Source organism: Dendropsophus ebraccatus, chromosome 6, assembly GCF_027789765.1.
Source record: "Dendropsophus ebraccatus isolate aDenEbr1 chromosome 6, aDenEbr1.pat, whole genome shotgun sequence".
NCBI lineage: Eukaryota > Metazoa > Chordata > Amphibia > Anura > Hylidae > Dendropsophus > Dendropsophus ebraccatus.
The window spans coordinates 3,336,524-3,361,539 of record NC_091459.1 but is presented as its reverse complement, the minus strand read 5'-3'; the positions used below and the strand labels follow the sequence as shown (position 1 = coordinate 3,361,539).

The following is a 25,016-nucleotide window of genomic DNA, read 5'->3' as shown; positions in this document are numbered from 1 at the left end:
TCATCAGGAGCATGCCCGGGCCTTGTAGGGAGGTCATACACCTCATCAGGAGCATGCCCGGGCCTTGTAGGGAGATCATACAGACACCTCATCAGGAGCATGCCCGGGCCTTGTAGGGAGATCATACAGACACCTCATCAGGAGCATGCCCGGGCCTTGTAGGGAGGTCATACAGCCACCTCATCAGGAGCATGCCCGGGCCTTGTAGGGAGGTCATACAGACACCTCATCAGGAGCATGACCGGGCCTTGTAGGGAGGTCATACAGCCACCTCATCAGGAGCTTGCCCGGGCCTTGTAGGGAGGTCATACAGCCACCTCATCAGGAGCATGCCCGGGCCTTGTAGGGAGGTCATACAGACACCTCATCAGGAGCATGCCCGGGCCTTGTAGGGAGGTCATACAGCCACCTCATCAGGAGCTTGCCCGGGCCTTGTAGGGAGGTCATACAGCCACCTCATCAGGAGCATGCCCGGGCCTTGTAGGGAGGTCATACAGACACCTCATCAGGAGCATGCCCGGGCCTTGTAGGGAGGTCATACACCTCATCAGGAGCATGCCCGGGCCTTGTAGGGAGGTCATACACCTCATCAGGAGCATGCCCGGGCCTTGTAGGGAGGTCATACAGCCATGCGAAGGCGACACACATTACACATTATACACATTACAGCAAAATTGGATCAGCCTGGAGGGGGTTACCACTGTAATTCTGTGTGTGATGCCACCTTCAGGCCGCCATCAGTAATCACATCTAGAAGGTGTTATCTGAGGGGTCCCTGCATGTTTTTGAGCAGTGTAGTTCTACCATTTTATCACAAAGTAAATGAGGACGGCTCTTGGCGTACGCTCATGTAACCTCATTGCTCATGTAACATTGGACTTTTTTTAAGACCCCCATTAGATTCTCTAAATATCCAATCTCTCGTTGTGGAGCATTTCCCCCACCGGATGTAAGCGATCTGTACTCTGATCGGCCATCATTCAGTATCTGTCAAAAGATCAAGGTGATTTGTAAAGTGATGGATTTGTTCTTTTTTCTATGAAGGATCAATAGCTGAACGGACCTGCCAAATGCAGAGGAAAACTTAATACATTGTGTTTATGAGCCTCCCTATATTTCTTCATGTATATAGCAGGTAGACCCCCAACATACTGGCCCTTATCCATCAGTCCCGTATATCCTTGTCTCAGACGGGTAACAACCAATCACAGCTCAGCTTCTATTTCTCAGATTTTCATTGATTTGTTGCTGTTTGTCCAAGACAAAAATGTGTCCATTTGACGGATTGATAAATCTCGACCAACGTTGTTACTTTTATCCGATGTCCATAGAAGATCTAGTCCTATCGGGATATAAAACTAACTTTTTTTTTTTTGGACTGACCTGTTAAAACATTTGTTTTAACTAACGTTACATTCTTATGTTCAACGTATTTAGAATTTTTCTGACTTTTGACCTATTGATCTATTAGAGAAGAGCGAGCCGGGCTCGGTTTGAATTAACTGCTGGCTCCGTGGGGAAGGTGCTGGGTGGTGGAGTCCCATCTACATTTAGGACATATATCCCATCACCCAGGCTGTCTCCCCGTTTACCAGACAGGGCTCGGGCCGTCTCCACCTTCTCCATGTAGTGGGCAGACACCGGCATTCAAATGCTGAGGGTTCAAGTTGATCCAAACCCAAACCTCGGCCCGGCTCGCTCATCTCTACTATACTATTATAAAATTACCACTGTTCAGTATTCTTCTCCTTATCAGAGAGTTACAGTACAAGGTGGCGGTGTGTAGATAAGACAGGTTCAGACCATTTATATTTAGGCATCAGCCTCCTCCCTGCACGTCATGTAACATGTGTGAAATACTCTGCTATAGAAATGAATAGGGTCTGCTCCAGACAGTTGTGCCTATTTCCATGGGATCTGCTGCTAAAATCAATCTGTCAGCTGCAATTTACATTCCCATCTGCTGACACAGTTAGGATAAGGAGAGGCATGGTACCTTTCATATGTCTGTCTGTGCTTCCAGAACACTGAGGATAGGGAGACACATGGTACCTTTCATATGTCCGTGTGCGCTTCCAGAACACTGAGGATAGGGAGACACATGGTACCTTTCATATGTCCGTCTGTGCTTCCAGAACACTGAGAATAGGGAGACACATGGTACCTTTCATATGTCCGTGTGCGCTTCCAGAACACTGAGGATAGGGAGACACATGGTACCTTTCATATGTCTGTCTGTGCTTCCAGAACACTGAGGATAGGGAGACACATGGTACCTTTCATATGTCCGTCTGCGCTTCCAGAACACTGAGGATAGGGAGACACATGGTACCTTTCATATGTCTGTCTGTGCTTCCAGAACACTGAGGATAGGGAGACACATGGTACCTTTCATATGTCCGTCTGTCCTTCCAGAACACTGAGGATAGGGAGACACATGGTACCTTTCATATGGCTGTCTGTGCTTCCAGAACACTGAGGATAGGGAGACACATGGTAACTTTCATATGTCCGTCTGTGCTTCCAGAACACTGAGGATAGGGAGACACATGGTACCTTTCATATGTCTGTCTGTGCTTCCAGAACACTGAGGATAGGGAGACACATGGTACCTTTCATATGTCTGTCTGCGCTTCCTGAAGATACATTTATTCTTATGTGCACAGTGTTATCCCCGAGCCTCTGAAGTGCTTCCGGCTTCCTTCATCTCCCATCCCTACTAGATTGGAAGCCGAGCCCCAAGCAGGGTGAGGGATGGGGGGCAAGGAGGCCGGTCAGGAGCTCGGGAAAGCCTTCCTGACACTCAGAACAGGAGAATAAGAGCATTTCTCTTATAACCTCTTTACTGTGTAAAAAAACAAAAAAACAAAACTGATGCAGAATCTGTTGGTGCTATACAAATAAATATTATTTCTCTATGCTGACAGATTCAATTTTAACAGAGCTCAGTTCCCTCCATAATAACCTACTAAAATTAAATAGATGAACTTTTTTAAAATTATTATCTGGTCCTTTAGGCAATCCCTGCCCCATATCTCTTCATATACTAGTCCTATGTGTGTCAGCCATTAGCCCAATAGGTATACATTAAAAAAAAAAAGAATGAAAAAAAAAAAATCATGAGTCCAAGTAAATTTTCATTTTTAATTTGCATGAGAAAAAAAATGCATATTCTGACTGATACATCTGGATACGTCTGATAGCAGCACATAGATACAGTGACATGTTTGTAGGGACGATGACTTATGATACACACATATCCTAACACAATCAATGAGAACAGGAAGATTTCAGCAGGATGGATACATCAGATTTGGAGAACCAGGACCAGTGAGATGACAACAGGTTTAACTCTATGGAAAAGAACCAAAATCACGTCCATGGCGGGAAACAATCAAACACAACAAAAGACGTAACTAACATTAGTGCAAATAATGCGAATGGTAATGCTTACTGGTATAAACGCCCCCACCCCCATACCCTCTCATTGACCGCTACATTATTCTACTGGAAAGCCATTCACCTTGTAACACTGAACGGCAGGGATTTTCTGATCATTGGGGGAGCACAGACTTAGTGTATGGGCCCCATGATGGTGCGTACACAGTAAGGAGATGATGGACGTCACAAGTTACTACTGGATGCAGTGATAATCCGTGATAACCTATTGTGGACTATAGCACCTTTTCTCGATTAAATGTCGTCATATTGTAATAACTTCTCGATATATAGAGGATTCTTTACTATCCAGTGTGAAGTAGCACCAACAGAATCTAATCTCCTGCTTTGGACCCTTCCATGCATTAGAGGCGGCCATTTGCAGGACTGGACCAGCGCACACTTTGTAAACCGGCCAAGTCTTTTTAGACAAATCTCTATGTGGAATTTATAGACTTTCATCACTAGTTGTTGTGTTCTGAACCCCAAAGTGTGCAGGGGCCACAGGTACAATGTCAGGTGCACCTATGGTCTGGGGTGCTCCCAGCTGGGATCTCGCGATCATACTTGGAAGTAATTACTTTGTAACCTCAGTTTTTATTTCTATGTTCACACAATGTTCAGAAAAAGCGTCAGCGATTTAATTGACTTTAATGCAATGCAAAAAGCAGACAAGATAATTTTTTTTTTCCGGACATCTTTTTCAAACACTTTTTCAAACAATTTTTTTTTTCTTAAAAATTGAGAGGAAAAAAACATTGTGTGAACATAGCCTGTATGTACCCGGGGGAACGTAATGTGGAATCTGTTAGCAATATATGATTATTAACCCATGATAGACTGGTGCACACCCTCCTTGCGTAGCGCACGCCCTCCTTATGTAGCGCACGCCACGCGTCCAGCGGAATGTAGTCCATTCAGCACAAAAGTGGCAAACGGCTGGCAGCATCAGGTGACCTGCACCGGGGTCAGGGGTGGAAAAGTGGCAACTCATGGCCAAAAAAGACTTTGGATAGATTTTTTTGCAAACGTGGTAGTCGTGCTGCGACCTCATTCACCAACATTAGTGCATAGACCCAGCCACACAATCATTTCTGGGCCATAATCCATTATTTGTACAATAATTATAAGGAAAAAAAAAACAAACAAAGGACACGTTCACACACTGCACTTTATTTCTGGTACCATTTTGCTGTTTTTTGGGGGGTTTTTTTGTTTTACGGTAATTGGACAAAAATGCCAGTAAAAATTAAACATCTGTACAACAATTTGCATAACCATAGCAAGACTGCACAATTTTTACCACAATTTCAGAAAATTTTGGTAAAATGCATCAGTAAAGCGATGGTACCGGAAATCCAGTGTGTGAACAGAAGATAAAGCAGAGGTCAGTGGTAACTTTCATAATGTAAATCAGCAGGAGATGTGATATAAAGCAAGTTTGCAATTTACATTCATTGTTTTTTTTAGTTATCAGGCTGTAATATAAAGCTGAACTTATCCAGACTAAATACATGAAGTCCCGGCCAGTACAGAGCGTGTCCATCAATCACATGACCGCCTTCTCTATGAACGCAGATGGCTGGGGATACACTGGAATTCCTGTATTTAGAATCTTTGAAACAAACAAAAACAACAACAATACAGGAAGTGCCGTGTTCTCCATGATAACTTAAAAAAAATTAAATGAATGTAAATTGCAAACTTGCTTTATATCACATCTACTGTTGTTTTAGATTCTGAAAGTTATAACGACAGTGAGTGACTGTCATTCACTAGATGCAGATGTGTGTGTATGTGTATATATATATATATATATATATATATATATATATATATATATATATATACACACACACACACACACACACATATAAAAGATTTATATACACTATTTCTGAGGACTTATCCCAGGTCACTGTCAGTGTGAGAGCTCTAAGGCCAAACGATTCCTAAAGACATAACATAATAATCTGCTGCAGACAGTCATGCTAGGAACGGCAATGTTTAGCTTTTCTATGTACAAGGAAAATTACATATCAGCTCATAAGCTACATTACCTATTGTCTGTATGACGCCTCTGGGCCACTGGCAGCAGAGTATTGGCAGTAGTTTAGTATTCTATCAGGTGCACCACTTTGGGTTTTTTACCTTAATGGAGCAGAGCTGGCGTGTGGATGCTGGCGGTTCAGTCCTTATTTTGAACCACTGTGCCTGTCTATTTCACCGGGTCACCGGCCCGGCATGAAGAACTGGAGGTGGACCCACCAGCCCCCAGTGTGGCAATCTCCCCTCTCCTCTGTGATGCGGCTCCATTAGAACCAATGGAACAGCGTAACAGATAGTAGGGGATTTGATCACATTGGGGGCCGGTGACTGGGAATAGACAGGCACAATGTACAGGAATCGGGTGGCCTTTAAAAAAAAAATGACCATGGCGCCAGCATCCCAGGACCAACGCTAATCAGTTAAAGTAAAAAACTCAAAGTGGTGCATCTGATAGTACAATTGTTTTAAGAAGACTGCACCTAGAGACGGTAATATAATTTACAGACATTACATCATTCTTTGGATTGAATCGGAAAGCGATGCCTCTAAATCTATATCTTCTTGTTTAAAAAGATCAATGTGGACATATAGCTTATTACATGTGGTGTACACGCCATGAAGGTAAATGTGGTGTACACGCCATGAAGGTAAATGTGGTGTACACGCCATCAAGGTAAATGTGGTGTACACGCCATCAAGGTAAATGTAGTGTACACGCCATGAAGGTAAATGTAGTGTACACGCCATGAAGGTAAATGTGGTGTACACGCCATCAAGGTAAATGTAGTGTACACGCCATGAAGGTAAATGTAGTGTACACGCCATGAAGGTAAATGTAGTGTACACGCCATGAAGGTAAATGTGGTGTACACGCCATCAAGGTAAATGTAGTGTACACGCCATGAAGGTAAATGTAGTGTACACGCCATGAAGGTAAATGTAGTGTACACGCCATCAATGTAAATGTAGTGTACACGCCATCAATGTAAATGTAGTGTACACGCCATGAAGGTAAATGTGATGTACACGCCATCAATGTAAATGTAGTGTACACGCCATCAATGTAAATGTAGTGTACACGCCATCAATGTAAATGTAGTGTACACGCCATCAATGTAAATGTAGTGTACACGCCATCAATGTAAATGTAGTGTACACGCCATCAATGTAAATGTAGTGTACACGCCATGAAGGTAAATGTGGTGTACACGCCATCAATGTAAATGTAGTGTACACGCCATGAAGGTAAATGTGATGTACACGCCATCAATGTAAATGTAGTGTACACGCCATCAATGTAAATGTAGTGTACACGCCATCAATGTAAATGTAGTGTACACGCCATCAATGTAAATGTAGTGTACACGCCATCAATGTAAATGTAGTGTACACGCCATGAAGGTAAATGTAGTGTACACGCCATGAAGGTAAATGTAGTGTACACGCCATGAAGGTAAATGTAGTGTACACGCCATGAAGGTAAATGTGGTGTACACGCCATGAAGGTAAATGTGGTGTACACGCCATGAAGGTAAATGTAGTGTACACGCCATGAAGGTAAATGTAGTGTACACGCCATCAATGTAAATGTAGTGTACACGCCAACAAGGTAACGTGTCTAAGAGAGCAATCACTGCCGGTGATCAGTCCAGGCCGTCTTACCCCTTCGACCCCCGGTTTTCCACCAAAGGTTTATTTAGTTGAGAACCAGCTGCAGAGCCCCAAGTCAGCAGTCCTATGTAAGACAATGGAAGCCCAATGCAAGTCATTTATTTCCAAAACATAAATCTAATTTCTTAACATGTAGACAAATTAAATAGACAATGCGAACATAAAATGGTCATTAAGGCTCATGTTCTCCCTTAAAGTGGATCTGTCGGCTGAACGGAAAAGCTACAGGTCTGTACTCCTGGTGGTCACAATGGCGCTAACAATATGGTGGCAGCATGAAAAATACAGCAGATTCATAATAAGTATGTTGTATACATGAGGTGCGCCCTCCCGCTCCGGCTCCTCTCTACTGCACACATAGCAGTTTACCATTACTGCCGATAGCGCCTCCTCATAAATAGAGTGGCTGGGGTCACACTAAGTTTTTTGCAAAAATGGATGCATGTGTGAGCATCTGTTTTTCCAATGATTTCCAAATGCATCTATTATTTCATCCAATTTTTGCAAAAACAGATGAAAAAAAAACATGGAGTGGACCCAGCCTGGGCCGCTGTATTCTTCACAGAGTTGCCATTAGGGAAACGGTACAAAACCTTTTAGCGCCATCTGATGAGCCAGGTGCACGGACCCCGCAGCTCTTATACACGGCCCTTACCTAGGGCGGCCTATTCAGCCGGTAGATCCGCTTTAAAACTAAAATGATCAAAGCAGCATATGAAATAGTCATTTACCGTTTCAAAATTTGCAAAGTCCTGCACAATCAGGATTAAAAAGTTCATATTGTTCTTGACAGATCCAATCTCTGCTGGATATGTAAAAACAAGACGGTGGCACTCAGACTACACATCGAGTCTTCATGTAAGCAGGTGACAGTCTCAGAAAAACTTGTCGTCAATCCTAAAGTGAGGCCTGGTTACATCGTCGGGGTTGATGAAGACAGAGATGGACTTCCCTGGGTTCTCAGTCACTAGCTGCTGTAATTTTTTGGCTAACCGGTCATCTGGTTGGTTATTGTCTCCGCCGTCAGACTGCGGGGAGGGTATGCTGGTGGTGCTCCCCCTCCTCTGGGTATCCATGGTGAGCCGGTTTGCCGCCTTGACGTGTTCTATGGCCGTTCGGAGGTGTTCGGCTGGATCGGACCTCACAGATGAGAGCTTCCTGGCGTGTAACATTACAGTCTCCTCCGAGAGGTGCTCCAGCATATTGCACTGAGGAATGAAGTAATTGGGGCACATTTTGTTCACTAAGCAATGCTGCAAATCATCGATAAGTCCCAACAGAAAATGGGCGGCATAATCATCTTGAGCCAAGTAGTTGGCGGGAAGTCTATCACAGGCCCATAGCATCATACTGCGGAGGTGGTAGGGACTGATCGCTTTTGGTCTGGATAAAAGCTTAATGATTATGGCTTTACAGGCTTGATAGGCTTGCATCAAGCTGCTGGAGATGCACTTCTTCAGCTGGACCTCACTTCTGGCAAACGACAACCTCCATTCATTATCCTTTTTACCCTTATAGGAACAAGCCGGAACCAAGTAGAAGCCACTGATCACCTCTTCTTCCGTGATCTTGCCGTCCCAAAAATGGTTCTCCATCAGCCAACTCTGAGCTACGGCCGGCCAACCTTTAAAGGAAACCACGGGAACGATATCGTACATCATTCGACTGCTCCCAACAGCTAAAATAATCGTAATAATGGTCCCGTTCTTCTCTACCTTCTCTACTTTCGGCATCCCTCTCTGAGGTTTCTTCTGAATCTCGGACAACACAATGCTGATCGATTCGTGGAACCAGTCCGCAACCTTTGTAGGAGAGAAGAAATAGTTAGTAGCCCCATTAATGTGGTCGACTATCGTGCAACAATCTTTCCACTTGGTGATGGTCCCTTCATCAAACAAGCGAAGGCTGAGCCATGAGTGGCACAGGGCAGAGTGACGCATATCCAGCGTGACCGGTTGGTTTCGGTCGTGAAGTTTTAAAGCTGGCACAAGTAGGGTAAAATCCATGTCATAGTCTGTCCCACGGGCGTAGACGTTTAACTCATCGAGATCCAGGTCAACAACTCCTTCCCGAACACCGCCCGAAAGCAGCAGATACTCATTGGCTACAGGCAACTTCTGGTCTAGTTTTTGGACCATACCTAAAAAGACAATAAGCACAATGGTTACTATACAAGCAATACAAAAGAATGGATAATAATAATAATAATAATAATAATAATAATAATAATAATAATAATAATAATAATAATAGCAATGGTGCGACACTACAAATAACCACTCAACGGTTTCCCATGCAGACTGGGATTAGTAATATGGGAAGACAATGCGATTCAAACAAATCTATGGACCAAGAAACAAGGACCCATCTGTTCTTACCATAGCAGACATAAAGGGGTTAATCATAAAAAAAATAAAAAATTCTAATCAACTGGTGCCAGAGATTTGTAATTTGCTTTTGTTAAAAAATCTCCAGTCCTCCAGTACTTATTAGCTGCTGTATGTCCTACAGGAAGTGGTGTATTCTCTCCAGTCTGACACAGTGCTCTCTGCTGCCACCTCTGTCCATGTCAGGAACTGTCCAGAGCAGCAGCAAATCCCCATAGAAAACCTCTCCTGCTCTGGACAGTTCCTGACATGGACAGAGGTGGCAGCAGAGAGCACTGTGTCAGACTGGAGAGAATACACCACTTCCTGCAGGACATAAAGTAGCTGATAAGTACTGGAAGACTGGAGATTTTTTTAATAGAAGTAAATTACAAATCTCTGGCACTTTCTGGCATCTGTTGATTTGAAAGCAAGTGTTTTATTTTTTGCTGAACTACCCCTTTAAGGTGTGCATGTATTACAGTACATCGATGGCCGCACATATGAATGGCTGCCATGTAATAGTAGTACACAAGGTGATCATCAGCCGAATAGGCAAATTATTCCACCAAGTAAAAGCGTTCAGCTGATGAATGAGCAATGGCTGATCACTGGCATTGTGCTACTCTAAATATTATCACTGCTCGGCTGTGTAAAGAATAGATGGGCGGCTGACAACGATACAAGCGAAGGACTGCACCAATCCATTGATCAGTTGTGTGACCCTGATGGCAGGTTGTATTGGACATGTTGGTTAACTGTCATGGTGACTCACGGCAAGACAACCTCTTTAAGGGTACAAACACACACACCGCATACGCAGCTTATTTACTGCTGCCATACACAGCAGATATGCAGCAGATTAGATCTAAATAACTGAACAGAGCATCAAATCTGCACCACCAAATCTGCTGCAGATCTGCTGCGTATACGGTGTGTGTGTTTGTACCCTAAAAGGGAATCTGTCACTAGGTTTATTCCACCTTAAATGAGGGCAGCATAAACTAGTGACAGAAATGCTGAACAGATCAGTGTATTACTTCCATCATTCTGCTCAGCCGTTCTCCTAATATGCAGGAGAACAGGATTCTTGCCACACCCCTCCCCCCGCCCTCCAGCTGCTGATTGACAGCTGACTGCCTATACACAGCATGGATAGATGACTGCCAATCAGCAGCTGGTAGGTGGAGTTTTCTGCTTCTCATGAATATCCAGGATTACTGAGCACATGCACATAATGGAGAGGACTACTTATTGTCCATGTTATTCAGGAGGAGATCTCAGGATCAGCTGCACAGAACAATGTAAGTGATCCATCATCCTGCTCAGCTTCTCTGTCACTAGTTTATGTTACCCTGGGATAGGACCCCATAATCCTAATGACAGAGTCTCTTTAAGGACCATATTACAATCTATTTACATGGAGCTACTCAGAAAAAACTCTAGTCTAATTTCATGTAATACATTGTGTATGACATAGTACCGGCCTAGAAGACGAGCCCAGGATCAGCGACTGATCAGCACTAGAAAACAAGGTTTCAGACGACGCAGTAAACAAACAGTTAACATCTCATTCAATGATTAGGACATGAATCCTGAGCTCCCATGTAAATTGTGAGGATACTCCTGGGATTGGCAGAGACTAAACACGGCGGCGGCTTCAGACGGACATTTCTGGATGTCTAATTAGCTAAACTAAGCGGCCCAGGTGGCAGCGGCGCTGTGTTCCGGGTTCTTTGAAGCAGCTGCATCAGCACCAGCGCTCGCCGCCATCTTCTCCAGCTTTTAAATGTCAATTAGGAAAACTTTCAACTTGGAAGACGATCAATATAAAAAGAACCTGAGTGCATTAGGAGGAGGTGAGGCTAATGGATGGACTTCCTGACATTGGGTTTAGTGCTTTATGGTGTAATTCACGGCCAGGTTGTCACTGATGTCCATAGCATTTATCATTTGGTTATTATTGAATTGCAGTTAAAGGGGTTATCCAGCGCTACAAAAACATGGCCACTTTTCCCCCTCTCTTGTCTCCAGGTCAGGTGCGGTTTGCAATTAAGCTCCATCTACTTCAATGGAACTGAGTTTGAAACCCCACCTAATCTGGAGACTGTGGCCATGTTTTTGTAGCGCTGGATAACCCCTTTAACATGCAGTGATTAGGCTATGTGCACACAGTGTATTTGCTATGACATTTTGTCGATGAAAACAACGGCCGTTCTTGTCATTAAAAAAGTGCTGCACCGAAATCAATGCAAACAGCAGCCAGTATTCCCACAGTATATTCAACAACAGCCGTTGTTGCCATCTTCCATTAGAATAAAATATAGATATACTGTATGTAGGGCATGTGATAGTGTACAATCTATGCTGCTTCATTACATGAAATGATTTGGTGATCTCAGTCATTATGTCCCATCAATTCTGAAGTGTAAAAGCCAAATCTCATGTACAGAAAAAAACATCAATAACACAGACAAATAATAAACTTATGCCCTCTCAAAATGAATGAAACCTTTACAAATCCCTTCAGCCGTGATCATAAAGTCAGATAAATCAATGAACAGTAAAGTCCCATTAATATGTGATTATCACGGAGAGACATCCATACTTGTCATGCATTATACACCTGCATGGAGATACATTGATTTCTAAGCCTGCAGACAGTTCTCCTTTCCTCCACTAGTTGGCGCCCATACTCCCTGTATAAATGCAGCTGCAGACAGTTCTCCTTTCCTCCACTAGATTGCGCCCATACTCCCTGTATAAATGCAGCTGCAGACAGTTCTCCTTTCCTCCACTAGTTGGCGCCCATACTCCCTGTATAAATGCCAGCTGCAGACAGTTCTCCTTTCCTCCACTAGATTGCGCCCACACTCCCTGTATAAATGGAGCTGCAGACAGTTCTCCTTTCCTCCACTAGTTGGCGCCCATACTCCCTGTATAAATGGAGCTGCAGACAGTTCTCCTTTCCTCCACTAGTTGGCGCCCACACTCCCTGTATAAATGGAGCTGCAGACAGTTCTCCTTTCCTCCACTAGATGGCACCCATACTCCCTGTATAAACAACAGCTGCAGACAGTTCTCCTTTCCTCCACTAGATGGCGCCCACACTCCCTGTATAAATGCCAGCTGCAGACAGTTCTCCTTTCCTCCACTAGTTGGCGCCCATACTCCCAGTATAAATGCAGCTGCAGACAGTTCTCCTTTCCTCCACTAGTTGGCGCCCATACTCCCTGTATAAATGCCAGCTGCAGACAGTTCTCCTTTCCTCCACTAGATGGCGCCCATACTCCCTGTATAGATGCAGCTGCAGACAGTTCTCCTTTCCTCCACTAGTTGGCGCCCATACTCCCTGTATAAATGCCAGCTGCAGACAGTTCTCCTTTCCTCCACTAGTTGGCGCCCATACTCCCAGTATAAATGCAGCTGCAGACAGTTCTCCTTTCCTCCACTAGATGGCGCCCATACTCCCTGTATAAATGCAGCTGCAGACAGTTCTCCTTTCCTCCACTAGTTGGCGCTCATACTCCCTGTATAGATGCAGCTGCAGACAGTTCTCCTTTCCTCCACTAGTTGGCGCCCATACTCCCTGTATAAATGCCAGCTGCAGACAGTTCTCCTTTCCTCCACTAGTTGGCGCCCACACTCCCTGTATAGATGCAGCTGTATGCCGTGTGCTGTAACCCCGCAGGCTGATGTAGTAAAAACCTGATTAATTGTTAAACTGATTAAGATATTCTTTGTCGACAGGCCTATTACCAGATCAATTAGGATGACTTGTCTCCCAAAATCTTGTATTAGCCATTGTTCTGGAATTAATAGGGAAGTCTTCCTGACATTAGAATAAGGTGGTATTAGGAGGCAGAAGCTTTGCATAATCCGCAGAGTTTATACAGATCGCACCGCTCCTCCCTGCTAGAATGACTGATTTTATACATCTATAAGCTCTGAATGGTAAATGAAGATGTTCCGCAGTCCCCACTTGTAATCGGTGATTAGACCGGAGGAGCCGCTCCACATGGGGTCGGCGTCACGGACTGAATGTCACAATACAAGTCTATTACACGGCCAAAGTCTTGTCCTGTCTGAGCGGCCATGTACTCCGCCTGACAGAGAGCTGAAACCAGAGCCTGATGTGCAGCCATGGCAGGAGTCTATATATGCCGGCTATACATATATATATATATGGTTCATCGGCTCAGTCCTTTGCACAGGCAGCACAAATGATACAGAGATCAGTGCTAGTTTGCTCGGCCTTTACACGACTGAACAGATTGTGCTGCTTATTAAAGGGGAACTCCAGCGAAAAATATTTTTCTTTCAAGTCAACCGGTGCCAGAAAGTTCTAGAGATCAGTCATTTCCTTCTATTGCATATGACGGTGAGGGCCTGTATACTGATCTGCAGATTATTACAATCATTATTGTGTATTGCAGGTAACACAGAACAAACCCTCCAACCTCAGATAACTAGGAAATAACCGGAGCTTATATGTCAGCCGACAACTGCTAGAAGTTCAGGACATGAATGATGGTTGTGTAGTACAACACAATAACCACTAGAGGGCAGCAGTGCTCTGATACAACCTGGCAAGACAGAGAGGTGAGGCCACCAAATCCCTGCAGAGCTCTAATAAACCTGTACGCACTCCACATACATGAATTATCCCATCAGTATGGAGGATGAGTGATATGATGAGTGATATGATGTCTGATATGATGTGTGATGTGATATGCGATGTGATGTGCGATGTGATGAGTGATATGATGAGTGATATGATATGTGATATGATGAGTGATATGATGAGTGATATGATGTGTGATGTGATGAGTGATGTGTGATGTGAGATATGATGAGTGATGTGACGTGTGATGTGTGATATGTGCGATGTGACGTGTGATATGATGTGTGATATGATGTGTGATATGTGATATGATGAGTGATATGATGAGTGATATGATGTGTGATGTGTGATATGATGTGTGATGTGATGTGTGATATGATGAGTGATATGATGTGTGATGTGTGATATGATGTGTGATGTGTGATATGATATGTGATATGATGAGTGATGTGATGTGTGATATGATGTGTGATATGATGTGTGATGTGTGTTATGATGAGTGATATGATGAGTGGTATGATGTGTGATGTGATGTGTGAGCCACAATGACTGAGCCCCCTGCTACCAATACACACTGGGTGCAGCTTAGATGACATCCTGTGACAGGTCCTTGAGGGTGTCCATACCCCATAGATTAAAGTTGATTATTTCAACTGTAACGATTGTTCATTGGCTGAATCGTCTTAGCCGACAAATCACCGGTAAGAAGAGAAGCCGACTGTTGTGGAAATTTTCGGGCGATAATTGGATAAAGTATCGAGAGTTCAAGAACGATCGTTCATTTATGAACAGGAAGAAATATTCTCAGAACAGAATGATCCCTGATCGATCGTCCGTCACCAGACGTCACTGATCGTGGACGGACGAGTAATATGGACTGACGTGTACAGCCGTGTATGGAAGGACGGACGGGTAATATAGACTGACATGTGTACAGCCGTGTATGGAAGGACGGACGGGTAATATAGACTGACATGTGTACAGCCGTGTATGGAAGGACGGACGGGTAATATGGACTGACATGTGTACAGCCGTGTATGGAAGGACGGAGGGGTAATATGGACTGACATGTGTACAGCCGTGTATGGAAGGACGGACGGGTAATATGGACTGACATGTGTACAGCCGTGTATGGAAGGACGGACGAGTAATACAGACTGACATGTGTACAGCCGTGTACAGAAGGACAGACGAGTAATACAGACTGACATGTGTACAGCCGTGTATGGAAGGACGGACGAGTATTATGGACTGACATGTGTACAGCCGTGTATAGAAGGACGGACGGGTAATATGGACTGACATGTGTACAGCCGTGTATAGAAGGACGGACGGGTAATATGGACTGACATGTGTACAGCCGTGTATAGAAGGACGGACGGGTAATATGGACTGACATGTGTACAGCCGTGTATAGAAGGACGGACGGGTAATATGGACTGACATGTGTACAGCCGTGTATGGAAGGATTGTCTGTCAGAGGAAACCCACTATTATCTAATGTGTACGGCCGCCCTTATGTCACCCTCTGACTGCAAAGGTTAAAGGGGGATTCCTGCACTATATATATATATATATATATACATACACTCACCGGCCACTTTATTAGGTACACCTGGCCAACTGCACGTTACCACTTAATTTCTTATCAGCCAATCACATGGCGGCATCTCAGTGCATTTAGGCATGTAGACATGGCCAAGACAATCTCCTGCAGTTCAAACCGAGCATCAGTATGGGGAAGAAAGGTGATTTGAGGCCTTTGAACGTGGCATGGTTGTTGGTGCCAGAAGGGCTGGTCTGAGTATTTCAGAAACTGCTGATCTACTGGGATTTTCACGCACAACCATCTCTAGGGTTTACAGAGAATGGTCCGAAAAAGAAAAACCATCCAGTGAGCGGCAGTTCTGTGGGCGGAAATGCCTTGTTGATGCCAGAGGTCAGAGGAGAATAGGCAGACTGGTTCCAGCTGATAGAAAGGCAACAGTGACTCAAATAGCCAACCGTTACAGCCAAGGTAGGCAGAAGAGCATCTCTGAACGCACAGTACGGCCAACTCTGAGGCAGATGGGCTACAGCAGCAGAAGACCACACCGGGGGCCACTCCGCTCAGCTAAGAACAGGAAACTGAGGCTACAATTTGCTCAAGCTCATCGAAATTGGACAGTAGAAGATTGGAAAAACGTTGCCTGGTCTGATGATTCTCGATTTCTGCTGCGACATTCGGATGGTAGGGTCAGAATTTGGCGTCAACAACATGAAAGCATGGATCCATCCTGCCTTGTATCAACGGTTCAGGCTGGTGGTGGTGGTGTCATGGTGTGGGGAATATTTTCTTGGCACTCTTTGGGCCCCTTGGTACCAATTGAGCATGGTTGCAACGCCACAGCCTACCTGAGTATTGTTGCTGACCATGTCCATCCCTTTATGACCACAATGGACCCAACATCTGATGGCGACTTTCAGCAGGATAATGCGCCATGTCATAAAACTAGAATAATCTCAGACTGGTTTCTTGCACATGACAATGAGGTCACTGTACTCCAATGGCCTCCACAGTCACCAGATCTCAATCCAATAGAGCATCTTTGGGATGTGGTGGAACGGGAGATTGGCATCATGGATGTGCAGCCGACAAATCTGCGGCAACTGTGTGATGCCATCATGTCAATATGGACCAAAATCTCTGAGGAAGCTTCCAGCACCTTGTTGTATCTATGCCACCAAGAATTGGGGCCGTTCTGAAGGCAAAAGGGGGTCCAACCCGTTACTAGCATGGTGTACCTAATAAAGTGGCCGCTGAGTGTATATATATATATATGCAAAATAATAAACACCTTATTCTTACTTTCCCACACTCCCCGATACTAGCCGTGTCTGAATAAAAAACGAGACGAGAACGCGACCTGATGACCCCGCTGGTCACTTCTGGAAAGATTTTTGTGCAGACTTCAGAATCTGCCTTATGTCCCAGACCCAAACAATAAGGAGGAGTATGTAAGAAGTGGCCGTTCTATCAATGCTTCCTGCTCCAGGATTAGAGAGCATGGTGGCACCTAGGATGCCAGGCTGTGCCAGTCTCATTCTACATAGGCAGAACACACTACTATACCACTAGCAATAAGAGGGGTGTCTCGTAGTCATAAACAGTGTAACACTGGAGAAAGAGACCCCTGTATACTGTATACTGGGGGGGAGTATTACAGCATCTCACTGCACAATATGTGACAGCAGCAAGAAGTGGTCGCTGTCCCTTTAAGCTGTGCTGAGCGGCCACCAGAGGGCAGCATCCAACCTCCTCATACAGTCACATGATGCAAGTCACCTGACCAGCTTGCTGGAGATTTAAGTAGATTTAATTTCAATCTAAAAAGTTTGGATAAAATGGGTGAGAGCGGCAGATTCCAGGGGGAGCAGAGGGATGGCAGAAAGAGCCGGAAGATTCCCATCATTACTGATCTCGTCATCTCTCCCAGCCACAACATAAAGGCCATTAGCATATGAAGGATGGGGGGGATTTATGGAGGGGTCATGTGATTTATGGAGGGGGTCATGTGCTTAATGGGGCAGGGACTTCTGCCCCCACAATAAGACATCATGGGGGGCAGGACATGAAGCAGTGAGGGGTGGCGTCCGGAGCATTAACCCCATCACTGCTGCCGTGTAGCCAGACGGGTAAATACAAAAAGATAGAAGGAACAATAAACCTTAAAGTGTTTCTCCGCATTCCCAATTGGATTCGGTTATTTAAAGTCTCACATGAAGCCATAAAAGTGCAGTGTGAATAAAGCCGCAATGTCGTCATAGAGACTACAACCCTCCAGTCATTCCACCCCACCCAAATGGCGGCCGAGGGAGATCCAGCTACATGGTACCGGTATAGAGTCCAGCAGCTTCCAGGAGAATGTATTGGCATCTATATGTATCTATGTAGACTTGGTTATTCCTGGAAGCTTTTGGACTCTCTCTATACAAGTATCGGATACCCCCTGAGGGTTGTGGGTCAACCAGCGGGCATCCTACCACGACCATCGGTGCTGCTGAACCTTTACTACAGCGACATGGTAGTCACAAGAGATCGCTGCAGGTCCAAAATAAGAATTTCGTAAAGGGGCAGTTCAGCAAAAAAAAAAAAAAAAAAATTCTTTCAAATTAGCTAGTGCCAGAAAGTTGCAGAGATTTGTAATTTACATCTATTATAAAATCTCCAGTCTTCCAGTACTTATCAGCTGCTGTATGTCCTGCAGGAAGTGGTGTATTCTCTCCAGTCTGACACACTGCTCTCTGCTGCCACCTCTGTCCATGTCAGGAACTGTCCAGAGCAGGAGAGGTTTTCTATGGGGATTTGCTGCTGCTCTGGACAGTTCCTGACATGGACAGAGGTGGCAGCAGAGCACTGTGCCAGACTGGAGATGTTTTTTTTTTATTAGAAGTAAATTACAAATCTATTTAACTATCTGAAACTAGATCATTTTGAAGATTTTTTTTGTCGGAGTACCCCTTTAATGGGCAGCACTGCAGAATAGGTCAGCACAATATAATAATCCCTTTAGTTACACTGTATAGTGTTGGATTTTGGGAGGTAACTGAGAGGAGACCCACAAACTCCCTGCAGATGGTAAGTACAGAACCCTAGCACTCAGAGACAACAATGCCGACCACCTAAAGGCTCCCTGCAGATGGTAAATACAGGACCCCAACAATGCCGACCACCCACAGACTCCATGTAGATGGTAAGTACAGAACCCCAACAATGCCGACCACCAACAGGCTCCCTACAGATGGTAAATACAGGACCCCAACAATACTGGCCACTAAGCCACAGGACGCCTAGAAAAGGGTCTCCCTGCAGGAGGTAAGATGGTGGGACCAATTTTCTGGATGCACAAAAACTGATTTGTAGCTTTAAAAAGAAGATAATGGGGAAATATGAAATCAGGAGATGCAATTCATCAGAGAAATGGATGAGGGGCATTAGACTACAACTTCAATCAATCAATAGGTTTAAAGGTTTAGGCACCTCAGTGATTCTTAATACATGATCAATACAAAGAAGAAAGCAGCTACAATAGTGAAGGGAGAGTGATTAGTCGGGGCTAGTGGGGCCCAATTAGTCACGCCGGGCGGCTCTGCAGGGCTAACAGAGGCCACAACATGGCCCCGCACTGCTACACCATCATTTACAGCATATCCCCAAATAGCTAGCCGCAGATCCACAATACACTTAGCCGGGTTTTGGCATTGCAGGAGAAGGGTCAAGCTCGCAGTCATATATTTGATTAAGGTTCTTATTGGTACCAAAAATGAGCTTATTGACAGAAGATGTAACGTTTCGGTCTATCCGACCTTCATCAGTCATTAATGTAATAAAGGCAGCTGATGGGTAGAGAATCCAAGTTGTTGTGTAGTCGTGGTGTCGGCTTCTCTGCTAATTGGGAGGTCCAAGCCCGACAGCTTGTGTGTGTAACATAGCCTGTGTTTCCAATCCACAATACTGTGTGGGAACAGTGCTACAAACATACTCACCTGTCCTACTGCTACTCTTCCGAGTTCCCACTGCTTCCCTTTTGGTCAATCTAGCTGTGGCAGTGACCCATCTTGGTCTATGATTGGCTGAGCAGGGATTCCTCAGCAGGTTTGTCACTGGAAGTAGGGAGCAGTGCTGACCCAGGGCTCTCAGGATGACAGCAGCAGGGGATTGCGGCAGGTGAGTATGCTTTGTTTTGTATTTATAAAGCACTGTGAATAGTCTCTATATATCTCGGAAATAAATCAGACCTCTCAGGGAGTCTGTATACAGAGCAGGGGGCACAGCTAAATCTATAGAGTTCCCTGGAAGAGTTAATCTTCCTTTCAGTGTAACTCATGTTGTGCTCCCTGCGGCTCAGTGAGATAAAGCATTGCTGTTCATTACTCCTGCACACCGCACAGCGCTCCGATAGAGGAAACAATCACTAGTTAGAGAATATTGCACTTCTGTCTTTTCCCAATTTTCATTAGATTTTAAAATGAAATCTTCATGTGCAGACGGAGGCGGATGCTGGATATTACTGCTAAATAATAGAGCAGGACGGAAGGAGCTCCTAGTTACCTGCTGTACATGTGGTGTCCTCCCATACTACCCTGTCAGTCTTATAGACCAACATAATGTGACCTAGTGTCCTGCAAAGTCTGTAGCCCCCTCAACTCTTACCCTTCATTACAGCACTGGGACCATTATGTGAGGGCCAGATGGTCCAAGCAGCAGGGCCTAGACGCCAATGCCGCCTCTGCCCCCCCATAGTTACTCCCCCGCCACCATTCCATGGGGTTTGATGTACATTATCCATTTGGCTGAGTAAGATGTCGTATTATTTGTCCCCAAGGCCTCTCCCTCACATCCCATTTCAGGCTCTGCTGCTGATCTATGGTGGGATACATTATTGTAGTGTACTGCGGAGTGCAGACTATAACAATCGACTAGTCACTGGTTCCATCTGTTTTATTCTTGCAGAACATAAAAAGCAGGGAAGAAAATATGTACAGTAGCCAAACTAGAAGTAATCTCTGCTTTATTCTATTTACTTTAATTTGCGCTGCCGTGCTGCTAATCGGAGGCCGAGCGCTGCCGTGCTGCTAATCGGAGGCCGAGCGCTGCCGTGCTGCTAATCGGAGGCCGAGCGCTGCCGTGCTGCTAATCGGAGGCCGAGCGCTGCCGTGCTGCTAATCGGAGGCCGAGCGCTGCCGTGCTGCTAATCGGAGGCCGAGCGCTGCCGTGCTGCTAATCGGAGGCCGAGCGCTGCCAGCTAATCTTTAGTACTGCAACTCCCCTACGGTGTGCATTCTCCTCTCTCCATCTTCCAGCACAGGCAGCGCGGAAATGAGACAATGCCCTTGCCGGATGTGACCTGTGCCCTCTATCATTCACCTGCAGGGGCCCCTTGCGCAGGCATTGCCTCTGTACGACAATACCTGTGCCGGAAGATAGGAGAGAAGAACGCACACCGCAGGAGTGGCTGCTGGGGAGCGGGACAGGCGAGTTATTGCTTCATTTTTTTTCTAATTGGAGCACCGCATACTGCAGGGGCTGGGGTGGGGGTTGGATTGGCCACTATATGGGGCACCATTGGGGGATTGGATACTATATGGGGCACTATTGGGGGGATTGGCTATTATATGGGGCACTATTGGGGGGGATTGGCCACTATATGGGGCACCATTGGGGGATTGGCTACTATATGGGGCACTATTGGGGGGGGATTGGCTACTATATGGGGCACTATTGGGGGGATTGGCTACTATATGGGGCACTATTGGGGGGATTGGCTACTATATGGGGCACTATTGGGGGGATTGGCTATTATATGGGGCACTATTGGGGGCGTAACTAGTATATGGGACAGTAGTGGGAGGAGTTTGCTGCTATACTGGGTGCTAATGATAACTATATGGGTCTGATCCCTGCTGTCTTCTCTGTAGTCTGCAGGGTGATACCTTTCAGCACCTGCATACACCTGGTATCTGTTGTATCTGAAAATTTCTGCGCAGATGGTGCAATGGGTGCGGAGAGATCTGTATACGGGCTGGTGGGCCTGGGGGACGTAAAGATGTAATAACAAAGTAACAGCATGTGGGGTCCCATTGTGATACGGACCCCGGGAGCGCAGGCCCTATAGTAAGATTATAAGGGAACATAAGCAGAGGCGTCTCCTCATCATACACAATAATAAGTAGCTGCAGGAGTTGTGCTAGTAAAATATTTTGCTGACCATTCTCTTTAGAGACGGCACTGGCAGGGCTGATCTGGTTACTGGAAGTTTCTTAAGTGCTTTTATAGTGAGCACTATACTGAGAGAGCAGCCTGCAGAGCATCGCGTCAGGATGCTTTATAGGGTGAACAGAGACTACTGAGCACAGACCACGGATAACAACCCGCCACCTCCCCAGATACATGTGTGAGACGCACAGACTCCAGCAGGGGGATACAGACCGCCCTGCACTGTCAGCAATTCTGTCCGGCTATAAATGCATCTCCTGCAGCCCAGAAGAACGTTCCAGAAAATGTATACATGATGTAATGATGTCATGATGTAATAAGAAGAAGAATAATACAATATATATGTCTCTAATGTTGTCTGTGATGCACCAATCATTGTGGCTCCAGACTCAGGATGAATTTATCTATTTAAAGCGGTAGTTCACAAAAAAAAAAAATAATAATAATAATTCTTTCAAATCAACTGGTGCCAGAAAGGGACAGATTTGTAATTCACAAAAATTTTTCAGTCGTCTAGTACTTATCAGCTGCTGTATGTCCTGCAGGAAGTGGTGTATTCTCTCCAGTCTGACACAGTGCTCTCTGCTGCCACCTCTGTCCATGTCAGGAACTGTCCAGAGCAGCAGCAAATCCCCATAGAAAACCTCTGCTGCTCTGGACAGTTCCTGACATGGACAGAGGTGGCAGCAGAGAGCACTGTGTCAGACTGGAGAGAATACACCACTTCCTGCAGGACATACAGCAGCTGATAAATACTGGAAGACTTGAGATTTTTAATAGAAGTAAATTACAATTCTCTGGCGCTCTCTCAGTGTGAAGGGGTCCTGAGAGGATGCAAGCTGTGTGAGCTCCGGAAGGTACCAGCTCTATGCTCGGCCATCAATCATCTGCCTCCCATATGCTGATTCCACCAAATAAAAACCCAGCTCCCCGGAGTCACCAGGCAGAAGCTGGAAGCAGCGGCGACGTCCTCAGCCAAGTGTGTGTGATGCAGCTGGCGGCCATGTCACACTGCTCTCCCAGATGCCTCCCTATAATCTGACGTCCTTAGGAAACAAAGCAAAGATTACTTCTTCTCCACTGACGACGACAAGTGCTGAAGGCCGGGAGCTGGTGACACATTAACACCAATGGCTGCATGATCTGATATTCACCACTGTGAGCCAGAAGTGGGAGAGGCCGACCAGCTCACACACAGGGGAGCCCTCCATAGTTACACTGTATTTTACTTTCTTTAATATTTCAGTAGGGTTATCCAGGATTCAACTGCAAACAGCTGCAAACACAGCGCCTCCCCTTCCTCAGGTTGTGTGCGGTATAACAACTCTGCTGCATTTACCTCAATGTAACTGACCATTCTCTGCACGTTCTATAGCACTACAGCTCTAGTTCATAAAACACAATGAGGGAGATTTATCAGACATGGTGTAAAGTGAGACTGGCTCAGACACCCCGGCAACCAATCAGATTCCACCTTTTTTATTTCCCAAAGAGTCTGTGAGGAATGAAAGGTGGAATCTGATTGGTTGCCGGGGGCGACTGAGCCAGTTTCACTTTAGACCATGTTTGATAAATCTCCCCCAAAGTTTATTTTCCTGATCCCCGCATTGTCAGTAATTGATTGAGATTTACATTAAAAAAAAAAATTCTTTCCCGATCCTGTGCATATTTTAGGGCAGTGAGCAGGGTCAATGTTGCAGATAAAGCCTGCCAGGGAATCGTTTACATCCGCCGTCTCAGAAGGGGGAGGGAGAGAAAAGCTCACACACAATTTTTTTGTCCTCAGCAGAAAGCAGCAGCTGAAAACTGGGGGAAGGAGACTGAATAGATAATAACAAGTATGGAAGAAATTGTTAGTCTCACCATGGACAGAATAGGACGCAGCGGGGGACAGAGAAGGGACAGTATAACAATGGGTAAATCCAAAGCACGAGATGTCTGAGACCGGCGTCACATGTAGCCGCCAGCCAAACGCGGTCACACTTGGCACGCATCTATCTGCTCTGACAATGCACCCAAATAAGATGCAAGCTGGCAGCGGGGCAGATAAGCTGCTGCCAGACATCTCCATACTGGACTCTCCTTTATCCTGACTGATCCGCCCAGAAGAAGATGATCAGATGGCGTTTCTCCACGGTGTTTGGCCCGAACACAGGGAGGACTAATGACTTTCATACCAGACTGGGCCAAAATGGCTACACTTAAGACTGAACTTTGTGATTTAAGCAAAGTAAGCCATATACATACAGATAAATGTAAGAATTTGTTTTTTTGCCCCCCCCCCCCCCCCCAACATACATCTTAGAGGAAATGGTAGTAACCTAGTGAGACTATCGACAGCCGATTATCCCCCAAACCCAGAATCCTGGTATCAAGAAAGTCTCCCCTATCCAGGAGATCAGATCCCACCAACCTGGACCCTTACTTGATGTCAATCTGTGTCCCTCGACCACTTACCTAGTAGGGGGGTCACCATACCAATGCCTGATCCCTGCATTATCAGCATTTGATTCGGAGTTTTACATAAAACATTTTTTCTTTCCTGATCCTGTGCATATTTTAGGCTCTTGTAGGGCAGTGAGCAGTGTCAATGTTGCAGATACAGCCTGCCAGGGACTTGTTTACATCAGTTGTCTCAGAAGGGAGGGGGGAGGAGGGGGAGACAGAGAGAGAAAAGCTCACACACAGATTTTTGTGTTTTCAGCAGAAAGCAACAGCTCAGAACTGGGGGAAGGAGACTGAATAGATAACAAGTATGAAAGGAATTGTTAGTCTTAACATGGGCAGCAACATATCAAAAGTTATGTGTAAGTGGAATACCCCTTTAATATGTACAGACAGCTCAGTCTACACAGACAATTTCATAGCTTCATCTTTTTTTTAATTTTTGTAAAATTAAATCTTCCTAGCAGCTATTGGAGAGCCGCCTTCACATCCCAGCATGGCGGATACAATAATGCTGCATTGTGGAAGAATAATAGGCGCTGCTGACTGGGAATCGCCAGCTGTTCAATGTTTCTCGTCCATTATACTTTGTTACATATACCGTACATAGTTAGTCCGCCATGAAATCTGCAGAATATCTTCTACTTCTGTTTGTACTGAAACAAAA

At 45.3% G+C, this 25,016-nt stretch overlaps 1 protein-coding gene across 1 annotated transcript in view; it reads right to left on the bottom strand.

Moving 5' to 3' along the window:
• Window positions 1–3,130: 3,130 nt before the first annotated feature.
• Window positions 3,131–25,016, bottom strand: part of MB21D2 (Mab-21 domain containing 2) — a 64,195-nt gene continuing 42,309 nt past the window's right edge. Inside the window, exon 2 of the mRNA XM_069974403.1 lies at window positions 3,131–9,298. Coding sequence (XP_069830504.1) covers window positions 8,034–9,298 — 1,265 coding nt within the window. The 3' untranslated portion in view covers window positions 3,131–8,033. The remainder of the gene's footprint in view (window positions 9,299–25,016) is intronic.